The 26,812-nt window shown below is 43.9% G+C and overlaps 2 protein-coding genes and 1 long non-coding RNA gene across 7 annotated transcripts in view; 2 read left to right on the top strand and 1 right to left on the bottom strand.

Moving 5' to 3' along the window:
* The window catches only part of PAN3 (poly(A) specific ribonuclease subunit PAN3), a 131,147-nt gene extending 121,479 nt beyond the window's left edge, over positions 1-9,668 (top strand). For all 5 annotated transcript variants that reach the window (XM_053900675.1, XM_053900674.1, XM_053900671.1 and 2 more), the window contains 2 exons: positions 4,113-4,251; positions 6,703-9,668. In XM_053900675.1, the coding sequence (XP_053756650.1) occupies positions 4,113-4,251; positions 6,703-6,843 (280 nt within the window). In that variant the 3' untranslated portion in view covers positions 6,844-9,668. The remainder of the gene's footprint in view (positions 1-4,112; positions 4,252-6,702) is intronic.
* A 5,728-nt stretch (positions 9,669-15,396) lies between these two features.
* The window catches only part of FLT1 (fms related receptor tyrosine kinase 1), a 173,959-nt gene continuing 162,543 nt past the window's right edge, over positions 15,397-26,812 (bottom strand). Inside the window, exons 29-31 of the mRNA XM_019447888.2 lie at positions 24,365-24,449; positions 22,084-22,178; positions 15,397-18,490 (exon numbers count right to left, since the gene is read on the bottom strand). Coding sequence (XP_019303433.2) covers positions 18,289-18,490; positions 22,084-22,178; positions 24,365-24,449 — 382 coding nt within the window. The 3' untranslated portion in view covers positions 15,397-18,288. The remainder of the gene's footprint in view (positions 18,491-22,083; positions 22,179-24,364; positions 24,450-26,812) is intronic.
* On the top strand, positions 18,490-26,624 carry LOC109266123 (uncharacterized). The gene is made up of 3 exons (XR_002079569.2): positions 18,490-20,781; positions 22,333-22,448; positions 26,377-26,624. It is a non-coding gene; the product is annotated as an uncharacterized LOC109266123 (long non-coding RNA).

Genomic DNA, 26,812 nt, shown 5'->3' with positions numbered 1-26,812 from the left:
AATGTTTGAATGACTGTCATTTCTTTTGAATGTTTGCTTATTTATTGAGAGAGAGTGAGTAAGCAAGTGAGCAGGGGAGGGGCAGAGAGAGAGAGGGAGGGAGGGAAGGAGAGAGGGAGAATCCCAAGCATGGTTGCTTAACTGACTGAGCTAACCAGGCACCCCTTCATGACTAACTTTTTTTTTTTGGATGACATTTTAAAATCTGGTAGTGTTCATTCTTTCTCAGCTTCATTTCATTGTTTTTTGTTGTTTCCTAAAACTTTAATTTTCTGTATAAATTCTAGAATCAGCTTTTTTAGTTAAAAAAAAATCTATAAACCTGGTGGTATTTTTATTTTATAAGATGAGATGTTTATTAAACTTAAGGAGCATATGTGTTTGTAGATGTTGAGTTTCGTAACCACGACAATGGTATATATCGTTGAATTCATTCACACCTACTTTACTGTCTGTCCTTCAGTGCTTAAGTTGTTCTTATGTTGTTGTGGCACACTAAGTTTACCAGGTATTTTTTTTCTTGTTGCTGTTGTAAATGGGAATCCCCTCCCCTCCCCCCACCCCTGCCATTCTTTCTTCTTAGATTGCCTATTATCGTACACGTGAAATTTATCAATTTCTGTAAAATTTGTGCCCAGATACCTTAGTGTTTGGATAGTTTTTCGCTAGATTTCTTGGGTTTCCCCGATACAGAGTCATATCTTCAAATAATTGTAGTTACATTTCCTACTTTCTAATTTCGATAGTTTCAGTTGCTTTGGAGTGATTGTGTTAGCTGGTGTCTCTAGTACATAGTTAAGTAATAGTAGTGATAATTTCTGTCAGAATTTGAAGCTTTGCTCCACTGTCTTTTAACTTCCGGATTCAAATCTATTTTCTTTTCAAACCCTTCCCCTTCCTCTGTGCTTTTAGGGTCTTCTCTTTATTGATGTTCAGAAATGCACAGTGAGATGCCTTGGTGTAGGGTTTTTTATTCATTCTGATGAATCAGCAGGGTGGGCAGGCCCTTTTAATCTTGGAAACGTAGGTCCTTCAGCTCTGAGAAGTTGTCTTCATTGTTTCTTTGATAGCTTCTCTCTGGAATTCCTGTTACTCAGATACTAGACCATCGTCATTAATTTTCTAATATTCTCTTCTGTTTTCTGTACTGTATTTTTTTGTTCTACTTTTGAGGTAATTATCTCAACTTACTTTGTCTAAAAATAAAGGCTTTTTCCCAATCCTTCGAATTTTTAAGCTTCTGCTGTCATAATTTTAATTTTCAAGAACTTTCTGTTTTCTAAATGCTTTTCTTTAATGTTCACTCATTTTTGAGAGAGAGAGAGGGAGGGAGAGAGCGAACGAGCATGATTGGGGGAGGGGCAGAGACAGAGAGTGGAGTACAAAGGATCAGAAGCCGGCTCTGTGTTGGCAGCTGTGAGCCTGATGTGGGGCTCAAGCTTATGAGCCATGAGATCCTGACCTGAGCTGAAGTTGGACGCTCAACCGGCTGAGCCACCCAGGCGCCCCTCTCTAAATGTTTCTGTCTTACAGCATCTAATTCTTGTTTGTGCAAGAGTCTCAATTACAGATGTTGGTTAGGGGTTTTTTTTGTTGTTGTTCTAAGTTTTGTTCTGTTCCCTGCAGTGTCTCATAGGAAATGAGTTTCTTCTGTTTCATTCTCCAGTGGATTTCTGATCCTGGCTATGTGTTCATGTTGAAAGTAATCTTTTTTGGGGTACTTGGCTGGCTCAGTGAGAAGCGTATGCGACTCTTGATCTTGGGGTCGTCAGTTCAAGCCCTGCGTTGGGTGTGGAAATTACTAAAAAGCTAAGTAAATGCAATTTTAAAGAAATTTAAAGAATTTCATCTAAAAAGCTACTGATAAGTTCCTGGTGGTGTCAGAGATTGTAGAATGTGTGGTAAAGCAGTGTGATGCTGTGATGTATAATGTTTGTTTGTTTTTGGTATACTCTTAAGTGTCAGAATTTCCCTTGGGCAAGTTAGCATCCGGAAAATTACCTTCCAACCTTCTGTCTGTAGTATAAATTCGTGGTCAAGCGTTGGATGGCCAAGTAGCCACGAGGGGTTGACTGAATGGTCTTACCTGCCATCGCTTGCTCTTCTTGGCACCCTGGGGCGGGAGCGTCTTTGTTCACCCTGTCTAGAGAGATTTCCGGTACCTTTTCTGGAAAATTTCTGCAAAGCAGAAATGGAGGCAGGGATGGGAGAGAGGTTATCTACTTGTTATTTATAGAATTTCCCATCAATTCCGCTGTTTCCACCTTGAGCCCATACTGCACTTTCAGTAGTACCTCATGATTTCCCTGCCTGGCCTCACGGCGATGGCTCCCTTCTGTGGCTCCCCCTTCTTGTGCCTTCTGTAGCATTAGCGGTCAGTTTTCTTCAAGTCAGCTCATCATACCACTTACCAGCCTGTTTTTCATCTTTCCAGTTTTTCTTCGTGGATTTTTCTTCTTTTGTTGCTTCTGATCACTTTGTCCTTGTGTGTTTATTATATCCTTTATTAGACATTCATTGGCAGTTTGGTGGGGTTTTGAGAGGAAACAGAGATAAATGGATGTGTTTAATTAGCGTTTTAATGGACAGTCCCTGGAGTGATCTTTGCACAACTCTTAGGATTGTGTTTAAACCCAAATGGTGGGCTTTCCATCTGTTTTTAAGTTTATTTATTAACTTTGAGAGAGAGAGAGAAAGAGTGTGTGGGAGGGAGGAGCAGAGAGAGAGAGAATCCCAAGCAGGCTCTGCATTGTCAGCGCGCAGCCCTGCACACTGTGAGATCGTGATCTGAGCCAAAACCAAGGATGCTTCACTGACTTAGCCACCCAGGTGCCCCTCCATCTTGTTCTCAGAAAACACCTAGATTTTTAACCGTAGCCTGATCTCTCTCTTCTTATCTTTGCTTCAGATATGTCTTTTTTTTTTCCTTTTAATTTTCTTCTCCCCTGTCTTGCCTTCTGTCCCTCTTTGCCCGGGTCTTTTCTCTTCCCCCCTCCTTGCTCTTACTCTCTGTCCCTCTCTTGGCCTCTCTTTTCCTCCCCTCAGCCCCTTCCAACCACACTGACCTTTGTTAAGTTTCTGAAGTGCGGCATGCTCTGTCCTTGCAAATACTGATGCCTCTGACTAGGGTGTCCTTCCTCTGGGAGGAACATCCACTGCTTCCTCTGGAGAGCCTTCTTTGTCCTCCTAGGTGAATTCATGTTCCGTACCGTTTCCCTTTTTCTTAATGGCCTTATCAAAATATGCACTTAAAACATGTTTTGGTTCTTTGAACGTCTGTTTTCCTCACTAGATCGTAAGTTCCAGAGGTCACTGGACACTAACTGATCATCTGGTCAGTTCTCTGGTTCTTCACAGCTCATTCTCACATACGCTCATGATGGTAGGAAACCAAAATCTACCCGCTTTTTGTTTCCTTAAACATTTTTCTATTTGTTGCTGCCAGTAAAGTAGAAGACAGATCTGATCTTATCTCTCTACTCTATATCCTAAAGGTGAGAAGAGGAAAAGAATAATCTCTTTCAACTTATTTCTAAAGATTTTTAAAGACCTTTTCTTTTCCCTCCATTTACCTAAGGAAGTGATTATAAAATAGGAGTGTGTAAGGGTCGGTTACCCTTAAGAAATAGAAACTGGGTTTCATATACTTTCATTTTCTATGAAATTATTATTTTTTTTAAAGTTTATTTATTTACTTAGAGCAGCCAAGCAAGGGAGGGGCAGAGGGAGAAGTCGATAATCCCAAGGAGGCTCCCTGCTGTCATCACAGAGCCCGGTCTCAGGAACTGTGAGATCAAGACCTGAGGCGAGATCAGGAGTCAGAGGCTTAACTGACTGAGCCACCCAGGGGCCCCGTGAAGTTATTTTTTTAATATTTGGCAATTGGCACATAAAATTTGAAAAAGGCCAATTTTTTTAGCCTCCGTATAACTTTTGGAGGATTAAAAAAAAAAAAAAACCCGTAAAACACTACATACACGGACACAGACACACAAACGGTACTTAACTTATTTATCAGAGAAAACAATCAAACTAGTGTTGAGTCTGAAGAATCAACATAGCCATGTGGCATACAGCATGAGTTACTGAGGTAAAATATTACCTTCCCCCAGGTTTCAGAAGGATCCTACCTGGTCGGAGACTGGAGACCGTTATCTGTTGAAACTCTTTAGGGATCATCTTTTCCATCAGGTGACAGAAGCGGGTGCCCCTTGGATTGACCTCAGCCATATCATTTCTTGTCTTAACAAGGTAATTTGTATCTGGATTTTTAAGATCACAATGCAAAGTTGTGTTTTCTATAAATACTAAGAGACTTAAGAAGTTAGATGTATTCTATGTAGCCAAAAGACGTTTTATTAATAATTATTAGGTGTATCTACTTAATAACAGTTTCTAGACTTGGCAGGCCTTTTTGACATCTTCATGAATAATTACAGAATTTTTCATTGTGGATCATCTTATTGTGATCAAACGTCACAAAAGCAGTGGGTGGGAAAAACAAAAATTTTATGTTTAAGTATTTTTTTAACAGTTGAATTGCTTTCTTGTGAGTCTCATGTTGGATGTCCGTACATGTTATCTGTTCATTTACTGTTCACTGTGGGCATAGTAATACAGTATTACAATAACAAAAGCACAGGAGGCCCAGTGTTCTAAGTGGAGAATTAGGTGATGACATGAACTAAGTAGATGGAGACACGTCATAAATTCACTGGAGAGGTGAACTTTTGTTTTTGAAAGGGCTAGGAGAGAAACGGTTCACAGAGGAAGGAAGGAATGCATTTTCCTTATGAATTACTTGGAATTACAGAGTGTAGAATGGGTCTCCAGAAGTAAACATTAGTCTTTGTATGTAGGCTTATATCTAAATCTCAAGGGTCTGCAAAATGGGCAGACAGCCAGCCTGTTTTTTTGTTTTTGTTTGTGGTTTTTTTGTTTGTTTTTGTTTTTTTTTTTTGTAGAGCCTGCAACTTAAGAATTTTTTTTACATTTTCAAAAGACTGAAAACAAATAGCAGAAGCAAAACTAAAAAGAATATGTGACAGAGACTGTATGTGGCCCTGAAATTTAAGGCGTTTACTGTCTGGCCATCTTTATGGAAACCATTTGCTGACCCCTGGTCTAAACTGTCCCTAAATTACAAGTACTAGAGGAGAAAATGCCTCATGGCACATGGTGTAGAATTGTTCATGTTCAGTGTGCTAACTGTTCAGGGAGAATGTGGTTTTTGTTTTTAAGCACTCCTTTGCCTTGTTTGAATTTCCTTAAAACTCTTTAAAGAGAGTGTTGTCAATAATCGACATTAAGACAGAACAAACTGAATGTACCATTGAACTAATCTAGTATGACATGTATTTGTTTGCCCTTTCCCTTAAGGGGAAAACATTTTTCTTAAAAGCAATGAGTGGAGAATAATTCTACCAGAGTTTAGAAAATGGTATCCATGTATCAGAGCACCAGTAATTAAAAATACGTAGCACTACTTAAACAGTGACAGCTAGATCCTGTGAAATCAAGCCGTGGACAGATAAGTATCTGAAGTGAAGATTATTTAATGAATGTGAGGATAATTAAAAACTTGAAAATTCTGTTTGACTTCATAAAATAACTAGGAGTAAATAAAATTTATCCCAAATCTGAAAATGTGGTAATTTTCTAAGTTTGGGAAGAGTGTAACAAATTAAAAAGCATGGATGGCCATATTGGTGATCTAAAAATTAAAGCTTTACATAGCGTATTTTGGTGGGAATTACAACAAATTAAGCTGGTAAAGTGATTTGAAAGTTTGAACGTTCGGAATTAGTAACTTGTAAACATTTTAATGAATGAATGAGTGAAAAGGAAGGAAAATGTACATTGAAAACTAACCCAAAAAAGGGAAAACCTAGCAAGATAATTTATTTGATGGACTAAGGATTAGTATAAATGCTTTATAAAGACCTCATTAAAATATTACTACCAAATCTTGACAGATAAATGGGTAAAGATCATAAACTGGCATTCGCACAAGTGGAAGTAACATACGTAAATGTATGAAAACATTTGGTAATACCTGAAAATGTAAATAAAAATATCAAGGCATGCATTTGATAGGGAGCTGCTTGTAAATTGGTACAACTCATAAATCAGTGGTTTCTGATGCCCTTTGGACAGCAGTTTAGCCCTATGTGTTCAGCCATAAAATTATTTGTACTTTTTGGCTCATTGTTGATATTTGTAAGTGTTTCTCCTAAGGAAGTAATTCCACGGAAGAAAAAAAATTAAGTAGACGAGTGTGTTCGGCGCACTAGAATTCGTCATGCCAAAAAGCTGGAATATATTGGGGCACCTGGCTGGCCCGCTTGGTAGAGCATGTGGCTCTTGATCTCTGGGTCATGAGTTCAAGCCCCACATTGGGCGTGGAGCTTACTTTACAAAACAAAACAGAGCAACAAAAACGGAAAGTATTGGGGGAATAATTAAAGGATGGAATATAATGCAAACAGGTATGAAGTATGGAAGCTAGGTGGAAACACAGGACTGCTTAAAAAACATCCCCGTTGAGAAGTGTGCACACTGACGAGCGTGTGTATCTAGAAGGGCACAGCACAGAAATTTTTAAAATATTTGTCAGTGTGGCAGAAGCTGTCCTAAAGTAGATAAAGTGGATCGTCTCGTGCCTGGTATGAACTTCGTGTTTTGCGTCTCCGTCTGTTTCAGTTAGATGCTGGCGTGCCAGAAAAAATAAGCCTCATTTCCAGAGACGAGAAGAGCGTACTTGTGGTGACTTACAGTGACTTAAAGCGCTGCTTCGAGAACACTTTCCAGGAACTGATTGCAGCTGCGAATGGGCAGTTGTAGTATTGGCTGAAGAAGCACGCAGGACACGGCTGAGGACCTTACCCGATAGCAAATTGCACTCCAGCTGAACTGGTCTCATCCTCTCCTTCCACATTTGGGAAACCCGACAGGAGATGAGCAGGCTGCTTGCACTTCAGTCAGGTACACTGCTACCCGAGAGGAAGAATGTCCCACTTAGCCTAGAGCTGTGGCTGCCACGGGGGCCGGATCTGTGAAGAATACTTTGGATCAAGGAGCGCCATCAGGTGAATGGCGTTCCGGCTGTTGTGTTTTTCCCCTTGTGTATGCACTAATTTTAATTTTTTAAAGACTTTTTTCTGATCTTGGAACTTTTGCCACATTGTATACTTACTTACTAAGGGAAACTGTTTGCCAGGACATTTTTGGGAAACAACGATGGGCAGCATTTTTGTCACTGAGGGTTGCGGCATCGGCTCTTTGGGGGATGGGTTGCCCTGACCGACGTAATGGACCAGGTAAATGGTTTCACAGAAGCACCGTGTGGTGTGTAATCCTTGTAAGAGTATTGGGTGCAAGCTCTGTCTGCCACCGCTGTTAGTTCAAGTGGAGATTTTGGGGTTTTTGTTTTGTTTTGTTTTTAAGAACAGACAAAAGAGAGGTCAGTGGATTGTGGGATACCAACTCCCCTATTAGTAGACTTAAATCCTTTATGACTAAGGATTGGATACACAGGAACTTACACACAGGAGCACACAGAGCTCTGGGCTCCAGGTTCATCCAGAGTCTTTTCTTAAAAAGGTGTTTCCCTGCTCGTCAGACATACTTAACATTTATGCAACTTTTTTTTTTTTTTTAATGGGAAAAAAGGTAAATTGCGTTAGAGGCCTGAAGTTCAGGAGTATATTGCTTTAGATTATTTCCAGTTTGCTTTTTTTGTATAAAGTTCTGTTCTTGGAACCACAGCTTTATTATGGTACTTTACACTGGATACAGACACAGAGACGCTGTTCGGAAGGTGAACGAAACACAGCAGTGGTCTGGCATCGAGAGCTTTCTGAAGTTTTACAGCCTGAATCTGGAGGGATAACAATCTGCTGTGCCTTTGCAGTCACTGCTTAGCCCAAAGTAATAGTACTTTTGATAATAACTTCACTATGTGGGATATTCCTGAATAAGTCAATCTCAAAAGTTTGGAATTTTCCTCCTCTTAACTTTCTTAATATTCGGACGTGCAGTTGTTGCCAAACTTGGGTATTCGTGGAATTTCTAGTTAATGACACACCTACTCTTTGATACTGAAGACTGCCAAATACATAGGAGTTTTCTTTCACAAAAACACAGTAATGAAGACTCTGTCTCCTTTCCCAGCACTGAATGTTTTACTAGCACTGGGTGCTCACCATGCAACTATGAAGAAAACGTGGAAACTCAGAAGGTCAGGAAAGACTTCCAAGCGCTTGCAACTGATGTTACGGTCTTCAATTTTAATAATTGCTCATATTTGTAGTTTTCAGAGAAGTTTTTAATATTTCTCTGTCCACTTTTTATAAGCTTTAAAATGATTTTCTCTGCCTTGAGATTTGCATCAAGAAAAAAAACACCTCTCTTCACCTGAAAGCTTTGAAGACTACAGACATGCTTTACACATTTTAACAAGTGTGTCTGAGTCCACGTTTGGTAGCATCAGTTGTTGAGTTCAAAAGAAAATCAATTATTGCATTTGATCTGGATGGATTTTACGAGAACATAATGTTCACTGTTCAAAGGATGATTAACATTTGCCACCATAATGTTCTTTTTTTATGTAAAAGGAACAAGAACTTGGAGACATTAACATGCAAAAGTCTTTTATCATTAGCTCATGTATTTGAGGAAGAGCAGCTGTCTTTTTATATGTTTTTTGACAAATCATATTGTGATTCTTTTGTACAAAAAAGAACTACTTGTATTCTAGAAGAAATATGAAATGCTTAATTTATAAGCGGGCTGGAGATTTTTTCCAATATTGTTTTCTTTGAAAATGAAAGGGGATCATCTATTTTAGTTTTGGGGTCTGGGAACTTTTTGAAAATTTAATTTGTGGACCAATGTTTTGTGAAAGCTAATAAGGAAGGGCAGGGGTAAAATAGGGCTTGAATTTCTCATCCTGTATCGACCAGCAAACTTCCCTCTGCAAGGCAGGTTCAAATCACAAACCCAAGAATGTTTGCATCCTAAGTGCTAGTTTGCTTCAGCCCCTAGTAACCTCAGGACTTGGCTTGAATATAAAGGTGGACAGCTGATCTGTTTTCATGAGTAAATATTGTCGGCCAGAAAACAGTTGGTGTCAGGTAATACATCTTTTTTTTAAGCTTTGTTTTATATTTATTTTTCATTTAGTTTTTATTGGGAATGGTTTCCAGTAGAACTCTTATTAGTTCTGCTTAGGTGTTTTTTGGGGGAGCCCTCTTTTCCATAGTGTAATTCCACTTAAGAGGTTGTCTAAAAGGTAGTCTTTTTAATTCATAGGAAGATTGTAATATCGGAGAGTAGTCAAATTAAGGATACAAACTTCCCACACCTTCCTGTTATGACAGATCAAAGCACAGAAAGGACAACCCTTGAAATCATGTAACGTTGGTCATTTCAATTTTTTGTACCTATTTTAAATTCTGTTAGTGTATTTACTTCATTGTAAATATTTTTGAGGGTACCTTTGTATTTTGCTTTTGACCTTGGTTCTGTGGTTTGGATGTCAACAACTTCCCTAAAAGCACCAGTATGTTAAGTTCTAATGTCATGACCCCAATATGGGTTATTCACCTTTAATCCTGTTTTCAGTCTCTATGTGTACAGCAATATTTTTAATAAAGAATTACAGAGAAGTTTGTCCTTTTGGGGGGTACCAGTTCATTTCACAAGGTTAAGTTTGTCTTATGTCCAGGATTTAAAAGGCCGAACATTTCCTGTGTGTTTGGAGGAATCGGTGGTGGCAGGTTTATTCATTAGTTTACCGGATATCTGCTAAATGCCTACTTGGATCTATTTTGGGTACTGAGAATGCAGATACCTGTACTTGTTATTTATGAAGTACATAGTTCTACCCAAACATTTCTATATAACACATGGCTCACAGTGTAGTTTAGGAAGAAGATATGGCTAGCCTCTGATTCAGTACTTGGGTAATTTACTGTACAGGTGAAGAGTACCCTTCCCGCCAAGTCCTCCGGAAACATTATTCAGACTATGAGGTAGGTTCGTTTTTGGTTTGTTTTTTTTTCGTTTTTTTTTCTTTTTTTAAATATTTTTTTTTAATGTTTGTTTATTTTTGAGAGCGAGACAGACAGACAAGAGTGCTAGCGGGAGAGGGGCAGAGAGAGAGGGAGACGCAGAATCTGAAACAGGCTCCAGGCCTGGCCTGAGCACAGAGCCTGACCCCGGGCTCAAACTCAGGAATAGCATAGCGAGAGCGCGACCTGAGCCGAAGCTGGACGCTTAACCCACTGAGCCACCCAGGCACCCCGAAGGTAGATTTTTTTTAATGGCAGAAACATTCATACTTGTTGAATCTGAGTACTTAGTGTTTATTGTGGTTATTTCCTGTACTGTATTGAAGTGAAAAGTTGAAAAACAGAATAGAAAGTGATAAGGGACTGGAGACCTAATTGAGGGGTACTTAAAGAGGAAGGAGGGTTTATTTTTAGCTGCAGGAACTAGTGAGTTGCTTTTAGAAATTCGGAGAAGAGCGAGAATAAGTGTAGAAGGGTCTTGAAAAAGAAAAAAAAAAAAACCCAGTGGATCCGGTGGCAAATCAGAATGACCACTGTAGGTTCAGGGGGAAGAAGGGAGACTAGTCTGCCTCGGATGGAGGATGTTTTGGGGGGATCTTTCTTTTAGATTTAGATTTCTTGAGGGAAAACACGAAACACATTAAAATATTGTGTAAGCTAGGCCAGTGTTACATCTGTTCAATGGGGATAAAATGGCTCTGTTGTTTTCACGGCCTGTGCTCTGAATGGTCAAAAACAGGTGTTTCCCCTTTCCTTCTACCTTTCGCAGGTGCACAGTTCGGGCTATGTCTGTAAAATGTCCTTCTGTACGAGTTTGGGGCAAGAGGGGCAGTGAAGAAAGACCTTTAAAACTCACGTCCTTAAAATTCGTTAAAAACAGTATGCATGGTGGTTAAGAAACCGGCTTGCCAGAACAAGATTCTGACATCCCACTCAGTGCAATGAATGCATCGGATTCGCTCATTCATGAAATATTTACCAAATGCCTGTTCTGTGGCAGGCACTGCCCTAGAGGAATCAACAGAACAACTCTAACCATGACAGACAGATCTTTCGGTTCCTACAGAGCTTCCATTCTAGCAGGAAGAAGACAGAGTACGCGTAGAACGTTAAGAGGTAACAATGGCTATGGAAAGAGAGTAGAGTAGAGTCAAGGACGTGGGTAGGGTTGCCAGATTTAGCGCACAAAAATACAGAACACGGAGCTGGATTTGAATTTCAGGTAAACCACGGGTCGCTTCTTTTTTAGCGTTAAGGGGGTCTCAAGTATTACATGGGACATGCTTGTCTTAAAAAGTTACTTGTGTGAAATTCAAATTTAATTGGTTATCCTGTGTGTGTTTTAATCTTGCAACTCTCGATGTGGGGAATGTGGTGGTGCTAGAATTTCAGATCGGATGATCTGGGTAGTAGGTCTTATGGAGAAGGTGGTATTTGAGCAAGGAGCCAGCCAGGTGGATATGGGAAGGAGAAGAATTCCAGGTCAGAGAATGTGCCAGGCATATCTGAGGAATGGCAAGGAGGCCAATGTGACTAGAGTAAGGGTAAGGGCCAATGGGACTAGGTGGGAAGTGAAATCAGGTAATGGGGAAGGGGGTAGTGCTTTGTAGAGCATCGTAAGACCATGTTGGTGCTTACATGGAAAAGAGAAGAAAGGTTGTGAGGAGAATAACCTGGTACAATTAAAAAGGATCACTTTGGTTACTAGTTAGGAAGCTCTCGTGATCTTTCAAGTGAAAGATGATGGGGTTTGGACTCGGGTGGCAGAGGTGGCACCAAGTGACTGGATTCTGAATATATTTAACTTCATTTATTATTCTTTTTTAAAATGTTTATTTTTTCGGAGAAAGAGTGCAAGCGGGGCAGGGACGGTGGCGGGGAGGGGCTGTGCGACGCAGAATCCGAAGCGGGCTCCAGGCTCTGAGCTGTCAGCACAGAGCCCACACGGGGCTCGAACTCACGGACTGTGAGATCATGACCCGAGCCGAAGTCGGACGCTCAACCGACTGAGCCACCCAGGCGCCCCTTTTTTTATTCTTTAAGTTTATTTATTTATTTTTAGAGAGCGGGTCAGCAGGGGAGAAGCAGAGAGGAGGAGACAGAGAATCCCAAGCAGGCTCCATCCTGTCAGCACAGAGCTGAACACGGGGCTCGATGTCACAAATTGAAATCAACACCTGAGCCGAAATCAAGAGTGGGACGCTTAACCGACTGAGCCACCCACGTGCCTGATTCTGAATATGTTTTAAAGACTGAGCCAAAAGGATGTCCCAGTTATTGGATATGCAGTGAAAAAAGAAGTCAGAGTCACTGTTCCGATTTTGACCCTCTGCTGGGCAGGACGGAGGATTCTATTAAATTGGAAGAGAGCGTTCTAGAAAAGGGTGTGTTTGGAGGGTGGGCAAGAAGGACACAGGAGCGAGGAAAGACAATTGGGAGTTTGGTCTGACCTGTTCAGTTTAAGATGTTTACTACGCATTTGTTGTGGCTGCTGGCTGTTTTTAATGAGTGACTCCAGACTTAATGGCCTAACACAACAACCGTTTTGTTGTTCTCAGGAATTCTGTGGGTTAGGAATTTGGACAGGGCACAGCTGGGATGGCTTATCTCTATTCCATTATGTTTGGGGCCTCTGCTGGGAAAATTTCAGTGGTTGGGGGCTGAAATCATTCCGATCTGGCACCCAGACTGAATGACTTAAAGGCTGGGCTCAGCCGGCGACTGTCCGTGGAAGCACCTACACGTGGGCCCACCATGTGGCTCAGGCTTCTCCAGTCACGGCCACTGGGTCTCTAGCGGGAGCTTTTGGAGAATGAGTGTACCAGGAGCCTCGGGTGGAAAGGGCATGATCTTTTCTGACTTGGCCTCGGGGCCATGCAGTGTCACTTCTGCCACATTCTGTTGATCGCAAGTGAGCCACAAAGGCTTGTCTGATTCTAGGGGAGAAGAATTCGATGGGGAAGTGGCAAGAGCATGTTGCCAAAGGTCACGTGGGATGGGAGATTGTGGTCGCCACTATTTTTGGAAAATACGGTCTGCCGCAGCCTAAGAGATGCTCAATTTAATATTGGCATACAAGTGAGTTTGGAGTCTGGGGGAGAGATCTGCTTTGCACGTGTAGTTTGCAAGTCATTATACAGATGTCATTTAAAGCCCTGAACTTGGTTGAGATCATGAAGGGAGTTAGCATAACCGGAGAGGAGAAGAGGTCCAAGGACAGAGCCCTGGGGGAGTTGGGACAGTCAGTGCTCAAAGGTCAGAGAAGAGAGAAGAGAAGTTAAGAGGGATGGAAATGACCAGTGACATAGGAAGAAAAATGTTTGATGTCCTGGAATCAAAGTAAAAAAGGTATTTTCAAGAATAAGGGTCAAATTGATGAGTCAACAAAGATTGAGACCGAAAATTGGCTGTTGCGTTTAGCAATTTGCAGGTCACTCGTCACTGGCAACCTTATCAAAAGCGGTTTCAGTGAGTGACACTGAAAGCCAGGTTTGAGTGGGTTTCAGAGTACTTGAGGGGGTGAACTCGGAAATGGAGACTGACTACATCAAGGAATTTTGCTGTAAAGAATAAAGAAATGGGGCGGTGGCTGAAGAGGCAAGTGGGGATGAAAGGTTTTGTTTGTTGGTTTTTGTAACATGGGAGGGGTAAGAGCATGTTTGTGTGATCTGATGGGAGAGGGACACATTGATGGGGGGTGAGGGAGCGGTGAGTTGCTGGAGTTGTGTCCTTGAGTACAGGGAGGAATCAGGCGTGCCGGGACAGGTTTTGGATGGACCCTCCAGAAAGGAAGGCAGAGCATGTGGCTACAGGTGCAGGCCGGTGGTAGATGTGATGGTGAGATTTTGAAGTGCTCTTTGGATTACTTCATTCAGTCTCCCCATCGATGTGGGCATAACTAATAGTACCAATCACATTGGATCGCTTTGGAAATTGAGTTTTATTCCTCAAAGCACTTAGACTAGCTGCTGGCACGTGATGTGGATATATTTTCGTCTGAGAGGAAGCCCATACTCTCTTAAATTGGTCATTTGTGAAAACTGTGGCATTAAATGTTTTTTCCTTTTAATAACCTTGTATCGAAGAATAGTACACACATACAAGCTTGCGGATAAGTTCATAGTTCCATGAAGTATCACAAAGTGAACACACCTGTGTACCACACCCAGCTCAAGGAATAGGGTATTTGTGGCCTCTGGTTGTTTTGGTTTTGTGTTTTTCTCCCTTAAAATATCCTTCGTTGAGAAAATAGAAGGTTAGTCATCCCTGCGTTGGAACCCAGGATATTTTTGTAAAATTTCCTGGCCTGTGAAACCCAGAAGTCTGGTAGTATGTTTAACACTGACGAGTCCGATAAACCTTACTGGGGGGAGATCCTTCTGCTGGAGAAAAGGGGAAAAAAACAATTCCCAAATGTCCTGTAAGTTTCCAGAGTCATGAGAAAATTTCTGAACCAATTCCTCGAGCATTCTTCGAATCATGTGCTTAAATGAGTGACTTTACTCTTATGTTATGAAAACCGATACTGTTTCTAAAGGATTTCTGATTCACGAAGATAAAACGCCGTGTGCCCTCTTCGGTTAACCACAAATTTACCGGGGGGAGTCGTTTTTTCTTTTTCTTGCCTTTGTCCCTAAAAAAGTAGACCTGTTTTCCCACATATGTCTCCAATCTAGTTTCTGCGTGATGTTTTCAGGAAGGTGACGGTATGACCACTTACGAGGACAATTTGTTGGTCACTTACTCCATGTCTGTCGGTGATGATTGTGTCGACGACGTAATTCACAGAAAACAGTATGTGGCTAGTGTACTTTTCTTAGGGAAGCTCTCGTGTCTCAGGCTTCTGCCTAATTATTCTGTATGGTTTCCTGCGTACGACCTCTAATATACACACAGACGCGCGCGCACACACATCCTGTAATTATGGTAATCGTTTCTTAGCTGAAAATTAGTGTTGGGGAAAACCCGCCTCTTCTTTCATTGAGGGTACCTCCATGTGCAGCCAGTGCTTGTACTCGGTCTGTACATTTCACTTCTAATTGTATTCATTTTAGTGTTTTGTTTTCTGGGCGATGTGCCTGGTTTGTGGTTTTGATTTACTGTTTACAGCACCCTGATGGTTTAGAGCAGCATCTTGTGGTACTGAGAGAGGACTCTGCCCCTCTCTTCAGAGGGCTTGCTGGATTTTCCTTGTGCTGTGTTTCACTGCTGGTATTTAGGGAGATGCCTCAGGACACCGGCCCTCCACCCCTAAGGAAAAACCTGTGACACCCCCCCCCCCTTTTTTTCCTCACGTATAAGCAAGTTGGAGAAAACAGGTAGATGTTTTCAGAAGTTAATTTTATTATATGAAGATAGCATACAAAATACATTCATGGTGACTAGAGATGTAGGACCAAATTAAGTCTTACTTATATCTGCAGCATATATTCTTGTTTGTATAAAAGTAACTTTAAAATTCCAGTTTCCTTAAATAGTCACGCACAACACACACACACGTATATACACATACAGTTACTACCACTGTCAGTCCAAGTTGCGCTCCTTTTGCAATGAAAAGGGACTGGCAAGTATCTGTTCGTGTTTGACATTCTTTACGGGCTGGGAAACCAGGCACAGCTAGAAGACCTACATAACATTTTTTTCAGGGTTTGGACAAATTTGTTTCACGAGCTAAAACCAAGGTCTGAGCATCGCTTCTTAGACTTAACTAGATACAGACTTCCATATGGTTTCAGTCCCGTTCCACCCACACTGTTACACATACATGCTCTCACAAATCCTGAAAGGACTGTGCCAACTATGTTTGTCATAAATGCCAAATGGTTCTAATAATACCATGGGTTAAGGAGTGTTTCAGTTTTTAGTGTTTAACATTCAGTGCTGGTTAAAGAACCAGTCTGTGGCAAGCACGTTGCAACTGGGTGGACTCATGACTGCAAGCTTCCGTTTTCCTTTCTGTGTTAACACTCTAGATGGAACCGTCTTGACCAATGGACTCACGTAGGCTCTAAACCTGAGTCTTTGAAGCAGCTGAATTAACATAAATTCTGAAGATTTTTTTTTTCTTTTGGAAAGATGGTATCACTGAGGTCTTTGAACAATTAAGAATTAATTAGGTTATCAAAATCAAGATATTGTACGTATAGTTAAGGTTTTTGTTTTCCACTCATTGCTGGATCCTTATCGGATATGAAAAATGGGCAAAGCTGATTGAGGTCTTCTTTTCTTTTCCCTGTTGAACCTCCTTCTGGTTACCTCATTGATACTATCACCGACTGTCACAGGTGGTTTTTGTGCACATGAAGACGAGGAAGAACAAAGCTTTTCCCCTCTTCTGGCCCTGGCCTGATTTTGTCTGGACTGGGGTCCTGCTGGAGAGGCCTGCCTCACTTCTCTGCTGGCCAGACGCTTCTCCAGCAGAACCCCCACCGGAGCACCTGCTTCCTTCCTTTTGGGGTGTGCTGACTGTCCCGTCTCTTTAGACTAAGAACCTTGACACAGGAATGTGACACACAGGGAAGGAAGTAAAGATTCTCCTATTATATTTCAGGTTCTAGAGTTAAGTTACTTGCCTAAAGGGAAGCACACTCGTCTCTACCAGAAGCAGCAATTCACTGTTAACCTGTCCAGCTTTGACTGGCTTTAGAAGGTACATACGTCCTAAATACACAGCATCAGAGCCTGCTGAGAGTTCCAGGGTCTTTAAACCCTGAAGAGTAGGCACCCTTTTGTACCCTGTCTCCCTATTTCCATCATTCTCAGACCCAAGGCAAGGGCCAAAGCAGATGAAGAGAGGCTTTTCTCCTATTGATGGCTCAATAACTAATATCCTGAGTCCCAATTCTAAAAGTATCTTGCATAAATTACATATCACCTTTTTCTCCAGGAGCATAAAGTGCTTAATAAACATTAGTTAATACTCTTCCACATCTTTCCAGTAGACCAGCATGAGATTGTAGAATCCCCATTAAAAAGGAAACATGATTGGTTTCCTCTCCTTTGGGCCCCAACTGTTCCCGCGAGTTGGTTTGGGTGGTAAAGAGATGGGGTTTTTACTGTGCTCATCCTGCTTTCGCTCCACCTATCCTGGTTTTGGTACAGAGGAAACCCTCCGCAGGACTCTTTGTTTTCATCCTCCTCAGCTTCCGTTTATAACTAACTGGACAAAACAGGTTAGTGTAAAAAAAAAAGTGTCTTGATTATATATTAATACTCAAAATAGAATCTGACAACATTTTTTAAAATGTGGCTTAAAGCCCCACAGGTAACCCTAACAGACCAAACCCGTTCCAGTGAGCTTACTCTGAGCAATCTGCTAAGTGCAAGGCCATGGTGCCCGTGGAGCCAGCCGAGCTCAGGGTGAGTTTTCAGTGTATATTGCCAGAGGGGCCTGCAGTCCGGGCTCAGATCTGAGCACCACGCTCCGTGCTAGAAATTTTAAAATGTGCCATATGTGGGAATGGGCATAGATCCAGTCCCATAGCTAACGTTTTAAAATTTGTAGTTGCCAAAAAGAAAAAAATTGCTTGTCCTTTACTTGCCTGCTGGAATCCAGAAAATGTCCCCTCGTGTCTCTGTCCTGTCTGCTCCCCAAGGTGGGCTCTCAGTGTGGACCGGGTTTGGTCCGGGTCCGGAAGCCATTGCAGTGTCATGGGGGACAGCCCTCACCTACTCCCTTCCCGTGTAGGACGGCGCCAATTCTCCCCAGTGCTTTTGTCCTCCTTGCTCGCTTCTTTCTCCCTTCTCCTCCTCCTTCCCCGGAAGTTGCATCTGCTAGAGGACCCCAGAGACACTGCTCGGGCCGGCTTACGGCTCGTTGCCTCCCGGTTCCAGGGTGCTGGTGGCTGGCCCCGTGGAGTCCATGCTGCCTCGCATGATCGGTGCATCTCCTGAATCATTGAACGCCCTGCGGGCTCGGGGGCAGGAGCAGGTAAGTCATTGGGCTTGGAAATAAGGGTCTCTCTAACACACTGAATTAACGTGAGGATTTACCAGTGGTGTTCTTTACTTATCACTATTACTCTATCTGGGGTTACATTCTTGTTAGTCAAAAAGAAAAAGAAGCACTTATTAAAAAAAAATCACAAAAGGCAGCTTGCTCCTGTGGAAAGGTAAAGGTGTACACGTATGTATGTGTCCTACTGGCAAAAGCTAGTTTTCAGGGGGTATAAATACTCGCGTGGTTCTAGAAATAAGGCTACGTGTCGAACTTTTAGACAGGCGGGGTGGAATATAGGACCACCGAGTTGTAGTCTGGGGGAGGAGAACAGGACGAAATCTTCTTCTCCAGCTCTGAGTTGTCGTATGTGAACCTGCGCCTGCCTTTGCTGGTGTGCCCGCACCTGGGATGGCAGACAGTAGGCCGCATGAGGTCGGAGAGCCCCGACTCCTTACTTTTACTGGTTACTCTCAAGCTAAAGAAAGAAAAGAAAACACATGCACAAAATTGATTTCTTGGAAACAAACGCTGATGTCCGTCCGCTCTCTCCCGTCGGGTCATTTGCTCACGGCTGTTCTACAGCTGACGGTTATCGAGCCCCATCCCCACCTCCGGGCAGATGCCCTCTGTCCTAAAGCTGCACGCTGCCCCTCTACTCCCAGCTCGGTGGCACCCGGCAGAATGACGTCTTCCACTGGCCGGGGGGCGGCAGACTGTGTGACCAGGTACCACACATCCGTCATCTCAGGTGGAAAATGCCTCCAGGACACTCCTGGCCCTCCCCTGTCCTTAGACCAGTTAGCTACCGTCGTGGGCTGAAAAATGCTCCCGCCTCCAGAATCCCTGGAACCTGTGACTGGCACTCGAGATGGCAGAAGACTGAATATTCTCTTCCGGGGTGAGAGAGGTGGTGGAGCTGAGGATCTGCGGAAGAGGAACTTAGCCTGCATTATCCAGGCGGACCCTGAGCCCCACCACATGTGTCCTTGTAAGAGAGGGTGATGGAGATGCACAGCCACACGCAGAAGGCGGGGGGGGGGGGGGCGGGGGTGGAGCAGAGACCCGTGGCCACGAGCCACGGAATGCCCAGAGACACCAGGAGCTGGAAAAAGTGAGGCATGGATGCTCCCTCGGCCTTCCAGAGGGATCGTGGCTCTGCCAGTACCTTGATTTGGGGCTTCTGGCCTCCAGAACTACAAGAGAGTACGTTTCCCTCGCTTTAAGCCACCAAGTTTGTGATCGCGTGTTACAACAGCATCAAGAAATGAATAGAGCTTCATACAAAAAGGTTAGTGCGGTTGTCTCCCCGTCATGTTTGTGTTCTAGAAAGCTTTTAAGTTACGGGACTCTATGTCACTAGCAAGGCTCAAAGGAGAAACTTGCTTCTGGTTCTGTATTTTGCATCCAGCATAAGATAGATAAACAAGAAAGAAAAGCTTGTCTTGTCCATTCATGTTTGTTTGTTGAGAGAGGATATGCAAGTAAGCCTGCAGGGGAGAGAGGGTGGGGGCAGCGAGAGCAGCAGGGGCTCATCGAAGCAGGACTCGAGTTCACCCGAAGCGGGACTCAAACTTAACGAACCGTAAGATCATGACCTGAGCCAAAGTCCGATGCTTACCCCACTGAGCCACCCGGGAGCCCTCACGTTTGTTTCTTAATAGCTGGGATGAGAACGAGGAAACCTGACGCGCCACCACAGTTAGGTTGGTTCTGGACGAACACGTCCAGCATTCTCTTTTTAAAAATTTTTTTATTTTGAGAGAGACAGAGAGACAGAAGCCCAAGCAGGCTCCGTGCTGTCCGTTTCAGGGTTTGAACTCACAAAACACGAGATCATGCCCTGAGCCGAAACCCAGAGTTGGATGCTGAAGCGACTGAGCCACCCAGGCTCCCCAACATGCATTATCTATATTTTTAATCTCTGGAGGGTGCAATCGTTTTCCTTCACAAAGATCTAGGTAAGTGTTCCAAAGTAGGAAACAAAAGGTTGTGGTATCCTGCTTCCTTTCCTCCTGTGTATACTTATTCTTTGTGAGGGTCCCCTAATCTGTTACCCTCTGAGGGGACTCCACTCTGGGATCATCATTGTGCTTATGTTAACAGGAAACTATGCAAATGTTTGCCTGGCCATGTTCCTACCCTTTGGATTTATATCACTCAGAGAGGCATTTGGAGCGATCTTTTGACTTAGATCAAGATCAGCAAACTACAACCTGTGGGCTGGTCACCTGCATGCTTTGTTTTGTTTTTAAGCAGCTTTATTGAGATACGGTTCACTGTTTAAAGTGTCCAGCTGAGGGGCACCTGGGTTGCTCAGTCGGTTACGCGTCTAACTTCATCTCAGGTCAAGATCTCATGGTTCGTGAGTTCGAGCCCTGTGTCGGGCTCTGTGCCGACAGCTCAGAGCCTGGAGCCTGCTTCCGATTCTGTGTCTCCCTCTCTCTCCCCCTCCCCTCTTGCACTCTGTCTCTGTCTCTCAAAAATAAACATTAAAAAACATAAAGGGTCCAGCTGAATGGTTTTTAGTATATTCATAGATGGTGCAACCATCAACACAATTGATTTCAGGCCATTGTCATCCCCCAAAACCCATACCCATTAGCATAGCCAATTGCCCTTCTCCCACACTTCCCACCCCCCGCCCTAGACAACCACTGGTCTACTTTCTTTCCACAGATCTGCCTGCGCCTGGCGTTTCATGTGAGTGGAAGCCTACCGCATGTGGTCGGCGGTGACTGGCTTCGTTCACTTAACAACGTTTTCAAGGTTTGTCCACGTTGTAGCATGTACCAGTACCTCGTACTTTTTTATTGGCAAATAATACTCGATCGTATGAGTCTACTGCATTTTATCCAGCAACTGAAGGACATTTGGCTTGCTTTTACTTTGGGTCATTATGAACGATGCTGCTACGAACATTTGCGTACAAGTTTTTGCGTGAACGTTAAGTTTTCCTTCTGTTGGGTGGGTGTGTACCTAAGGAGGGCAACTGCTGAGTCACAGAGTAACTCTAATTAACCTTTTTGATTAAGAACGACCAGACCGTTTCCCCAAGTGGCCAGACCGTTTTACATTCCCCACCAGCAACGCACAGGACTTTCATCACCTCCAACTTTTTGGTTCTAGCCATCCTAGTGGGGGGTGAAGCTGATTTGCATTTTCCTGATGACCCGTGACCTTCAGCATCTTTTCTTGTGCTCATTGGCCACGGCTACCTGTTTTTGTAAATACAGGTGATTGGAACACAGCCACAACTCCTGGTTTATACGTTGTTGATGGCTGCTCTTACACTACAGTGGCAGGGTTGAGTAGCTGTTTTGTGTGTGGGTCCTGAAGAAAAGACGGTCAGGTTCTTGACTTTGGGGTAGACAGGGCAGGCGTTTGAACGCGGGAAGGAAGGAATCCCTGATGGATAGTTTGCCTGTCCAGTGCTCTTCCCAGGCAGAGACTAGCACAGAGAAGCCGAAGTGACAGCAGGGCCAGTGGAATAAAAAGCTGGAGCCTAAGTAATTCCAACGGTACTTGCCGACGGCCACTGTAGGGATGGAATGCCAGGATCCAACAGGAAACGAGCTTTCGTTTGGAAGGGTTGGCGTCTCAGGATGGCATGTCTTAGTACCGGAAAACAGGGCTGTGACGCTTCCTGTACAGATTTTGCCAGCCGAGGCTGTAATCGTAGGCTAGCTCCCCTCCCCGCCCCCACGAGCACGTCTCCATCTGACTTAGGCACTGTTCACAGGTGGGCATGTCAGGCTCCTTCCAACTGAGTCACTGTGCCTCACGCGTTTGGACTGCCTGTCTCTGTTGGGAGTTTTCTGCATGTTTTCACTTCTTAAGTCCCAGGCTTCCTTCTCTGCTCTGGTGCTCATGGCCCTGATTTTATACCCTCTTTCTTGCCCTTCTGAGGGGGAAAAGAGTGCTTTTCTGCAATGCCTGGACACTGTAGTTCAGGGAGGCAAGTAGCTCTCAAATGTCCCCATTACATTTTTCCCAGCATCTTCCTTCACACCCCTCCATCGATTGATTATAGAAAAGACCCCCCCCCCCCCGCCCCGCCAACTTCCTTACTCAATCTTCAGTGAGGCCTTGGGTTTGCTCTCAGCCCAGGTGAAGCGCTTCAGCAAGGGGGAGGCCAGCAGAGAGCCACTGTCCATCTGGTAATCCTGGTGGGGAGGGGGGAGGAAAAAGGGTTACACTTCTTGCCTCACCCAGAGGGGGCCACGATGGGGGGGGGGGGAATAATACTTGGCTGCGCACTCAAAGTCACCCCAAGCTCTGTCCTCACCTGCCTATTAAGACAAAGCATTTTCTCCATAGGGGGCAAATCTACATTTTGTTGCAAGCAATGCCTATTATTCCCAGTGACTTGGAGGCCCTGCTTCCCGAAGGGGAAGGAAATGCATTTAAACACAAGGGAAAACTACAAGTAACAGGTGAGCATTTTTTATAGTAAACTTTTACACAAATTATTGCCTACATATACTAAAACGAATTTTGGCAGATGACTATCGTCTACGGGCATGCTGTTCTCTGGTGGCCACACAGAAGATGCACCACACAAAAAATTCTGAGAAATTGGAGCGTCTGGGTGGCTCAGTTAAGCATCTGACTCTTGATTTGGGCTCAGGTCATGATCCCAGGGTTGTGGGATCACACCCCGTGTTGGGCTTTGCACTGAGCTTGGAGCCTGCTTGAGATCTTTCTCTCTCCCCTGCTCACTCACTCACTCTCTCTCTCAAAAAAAAAAAAAAAAAAAACCCAAAACAAAACAAAAACAAACAACAACAACCAAGAAATTATGAAGACATGGTTTAAAAATCAGTTTTTTTTCTTATGACTCCTATGGAATTGTCAGACCCTCAGCTGTCATGGTTTCCAGCACAATTCCATGTTTTTTAATGGATTTTTTTAATGTTTTATTTGCTTTTGAGAGAGAGAGCACAAGGTGGGGAAGGACAGCCAGAGAGGGGACAGAGGATCTGAAACAGGCTGAGAGCGGAGAGCCCGACGCGGGGCTCAAACTCAAAAACCGTGAGATCATGACCTGAGCCGAAGTTCGGCGCTCAACCAACTGAGCCCCCCCCGGCCCCCATCAACATTCCATTTTCTCGCTGGTTCATCCTTAGCATCGGGTTTTAGGCAGGTCTTCCCTACTGTGCTAACGCAGCATTCCCAGTGAGTGGACTCTTTGTTCCTGCCACCCTTGAGTCTCCCTTGGGTTGTGTTTGTGTCCTTGATCATCAGTAGACAAGCCTAAGCAAGCCAAGGAGCTTGCAGTCCCCACTGAATCCCGGTGGGGAGGGTTGAGGTTGAGAGAAATGTTCCGTGTTTTGCTCAGTGTCGTTCCCTAGCACTTAAAACCAAAGCAGAAAAACAAAATTTCCAGCTACTTTTGTATGACTGGAATACTTTTGTATGACTTATTTGTCATGTTTTTAAATGTTTTGATCACTTTCTCCTCTTTATCTAGTGCGTTTGAGAAGCTTTTGGTGCTTTTTAATCTCCAGGCCACTGGGTTTGTGGCCATCACCTTCACACCATGGCGGGTTTCCCAGGCCCTTTATGGGACGTGGGCATCACCCGTGCTTCTCAAACTTCACTGTTCACATCCATCCCCTGGGGACTTTGTGACAGCGCGATGTCTGACTCCGGGAGTGTGGGTGGGTCCTGAGATTCCGCATTCCTAGCCCGTTTAGTGGCAACCGTGCTTACCTGGCCTGGAGATGACTTTGAGTGTAAGGGTCTTGAAGCAAAGTGTACTCTTGCCCGGTTTTCCCTCGCCTCCCCTTACTCCCTCAACCTCAAGGCCCAGAGCTTCCAAATACAAGCTGGGTGGGGCCTTGGGTTTGCCAGGTTGTTCCGGATTACTTCTCCCATCGTGGCTGGGGAGGAACGTGGCTATTCAGCCTCTAGAACCCTAGTGGGAAGGGACGTAAGGCTGAAGTAGGCTACTCTTATGAGAGAGCTTTCTGTTAGATCAGGAAGACCCAGCTACTCACAGCTTTGGATTCCTCCATTAATCTGAAAACAGGGTTCCATCATCGATAGCTAAGAAGCTTAGAAACCCACCATGGAGTTATTGACTAAACTGTGACCGAAGGGACTAAATTATGACCAGGTGAGGACTTGGACCCTGGAGTGAATTCTAGGTCACTGTCAAAGTACAGAATTACCTGTTTTCACATCAGCTCCGTTTGGCTAAGTCTTGTCCCCGGAAATTGTTGTCTGAGCCACTCATTACTGACCCCTATGAACTGGGAGCCAGCAGGTTACTGGAGCTTGTGTTTGGGTAAGAGTCTGGCAAAGGGTCCTGCCACAGTGCACTAAGTAGGCTAATCCCATCACTTACATCAAAGATCGAGGTGGCGTTTGGCGAAAGTTCTTCAAAGGTTTTGATTCTCTCCAAGCTCAAGAAATTGAAAGCATTTACATATCTGAGGAAGAAGCAGAAGGATAATCAAGATAGGAAAATGCATCTAGTTTTTATTAGTCGGGGGACTATGGGCACTGTCTCCCAGCTGAGATGAACCAGAGTACTGGAACTTTCCTGCTGTGTTCTCCTGGGAATCCTGACAGTGGTGGCCACTTCCCCCCTACGGCTGTCAATCCACACTGCACAGTTTTGGGCAAAATCCCATAGGGACCCTGGAGAGACTCAGCAGTGGTTAGGTCTGTAGTCCCTTGTGGAACTGGGGAAATGTCAGGCCCAGAAGAAACCCGAGTCATCTCGTGGTCTAAACGCCGTATCTTACAGAGCAGAGAAATGATGCCCAGCGAACGGGGGTGACTTGATAACGTGTAGCTGCCTACTTCCCCAAGGATGTGAGGAGACCAATGAAATGACCCCCCCAGGCCACACAGCTGATTTAATGGCTAGTCTTGTATATTCTGTTCTGGGATTACAGACTGGGAAAAATGGGTTGTAACTGTGTGTTTTCCCTATAACTACCTCCTGACCTTTTGTTGATGACCCACTAGGAAGGCTGGCAGAGATCTCCACCATCTGGCTCTTCCTCGGGCAAGTTCACCTACTGACGGAGTTTCTCAGTCTGAAACCCTGTCACCATCTGCAAGGCCCGATTTCTAGATGAGCGCTTCATTGGTCGAAGGCTGAGCAACCCCCTGAAAGGGCTCAAGCAACTTTGACAGCTTCCCTCCTTCATCTCTGACACAATCAGCTACTGCGAATGTGTTCGGTCTGACCTAGTTTTCTTGTCTTTAAAAAGAAATGGGTGATTCATTTGTTGCAGCCTGTTGGGCTGGTCACGGAGAGGGAGCAGTGCCACCGACATGTAACCCATTACCACAAATCGGGGCTGGTCACTGGACTTCTCGGCCTGTCACAGATGGCTGTCAGTCTTTTCAGACTGGCCCAACCCTTAGCTATGCCTCCCCTGGTCACCTGCCCAGTTTGGCTGAACTGAGGTCAAAGCTCTGGGGTTGTGCCTGTTGCAGATGAAGACGCTAGAAGGCCCATAGGATAGTCTTAAACACCCTAAACATAGTCCTAACTGCATGGAAACGAGGACGCAGTGTTAAAATACCTGGGTCACAGACTCTATTCTGCCACTTTCTAGGCACACAGTTTTGGCACGCTATCTTCCATGGAGCCTTAAGGGCCCCATTTGTGTAACGGTAATAGTAATATCTACAGTATAGTATTGTTTTGAGCATTAAAGGAATTGATGCTTTGTACAAAGAGCCCAGCACAGTCCCAGACCACGCACAGCATCAGTGCTGAATGTGTATGATACACACGTAACCATTAGTAGCGATGTTTGATTCATATGTGACTGTTGGCATTGATGTGGGATGCTCATTGGTAATGACGTGTTGACACACATATAATCGTTAGTACTGAAGAGCTGATCCCCGCCCAGCACCCAGTGGAGACACCGAATCCATACGTTTTCCCTTGTCCCTTCTCCAATTTTCCTCTACAGTAATGAATGGTATGTTAGTGTATCCAGTAAGAAAAACAAATTATTTTATCTGAGGTCTCATGAAAAAAAAAAAAAAAAGTCTTTGGGGAAAAAAAAAAGATGTAAGATTATTCTAAATAAGAGTCAAGAGGGGCACCTGGGCGGCTCAGTCGGTTAAGTGTCCGACTTCAGCTCAGGTCATGATCCCACAGTTCGTGGGTTCGAGCCCCGCGTCGGGCTCTGTGCCGACCGCTCAGAGCCTGGAGCCTGCTTCAGAGTCTGTGTCTCCCTTTCTCTCTGCCCCTCGCCTGCTCACACTCTGTCTCTCTCTCTCTCAAAAATAAATAAACATAAAAAAAAATTGTTTTTAATAAGAGTAAAGAAAATGCAATGTACTGTTCTTGATTGGATCCTGATTTATTTTTTGTTTTTTCTTAAGGTATAAAAGACATTTGGGGAACTTACGGAAACCTGAATATTTAATAATATTAAGAAACTATCAAGGGACGCCTGGATAGCTCAATTGGTTAAGTGTCTGACTTCGGCTCAGGTCATGATCTCATGGTTCGTGGGTTTGAGCCCTACTTTGGGCTCTGTGCTGACAGCTCAGAGCCTGGAGCCTGGTTCTGATTCTGTGTCTCCCTCTCTCTCTGCCCCTCCCCTGCTCATACTCTGTCTCTCTCTCTCTCTCTCAAAAATAAATAAACATTGAAAAACAAAACTACCAATTTTTTTCTGTGTGTGATAATTTTGATGTGGTAACACAGGAGAAAGATCTTACAAGATTTAGGGTAGAACGTTATAACGCCCGAAGCTCTCTTTCAAAACAGCTGGGCAAAAAGAACCACATACATGCAGAGTATATGCGTAGAGAC

Source organism: Panthera pardus, unplaced genomic scaffold (assembly GCF_024362965.1).
Source record: "Panthera pardus isolate Hobbes unplaced genomic scaffold, ASM2436296v1 HiC_scaffold_1, whole genome shotgun sequence".
Taxonomy (NCBI): Eukaryota; Metazoa; Chordata; class Mammalia; order Carnivora; family Felidae; genus Panthera; species Panthera pardus.
The sequence above is the reverse complement of the archived record's forward strand: the minus strand, read 5'-3'. Positions and strand labels throughout refer to the sequence as shown.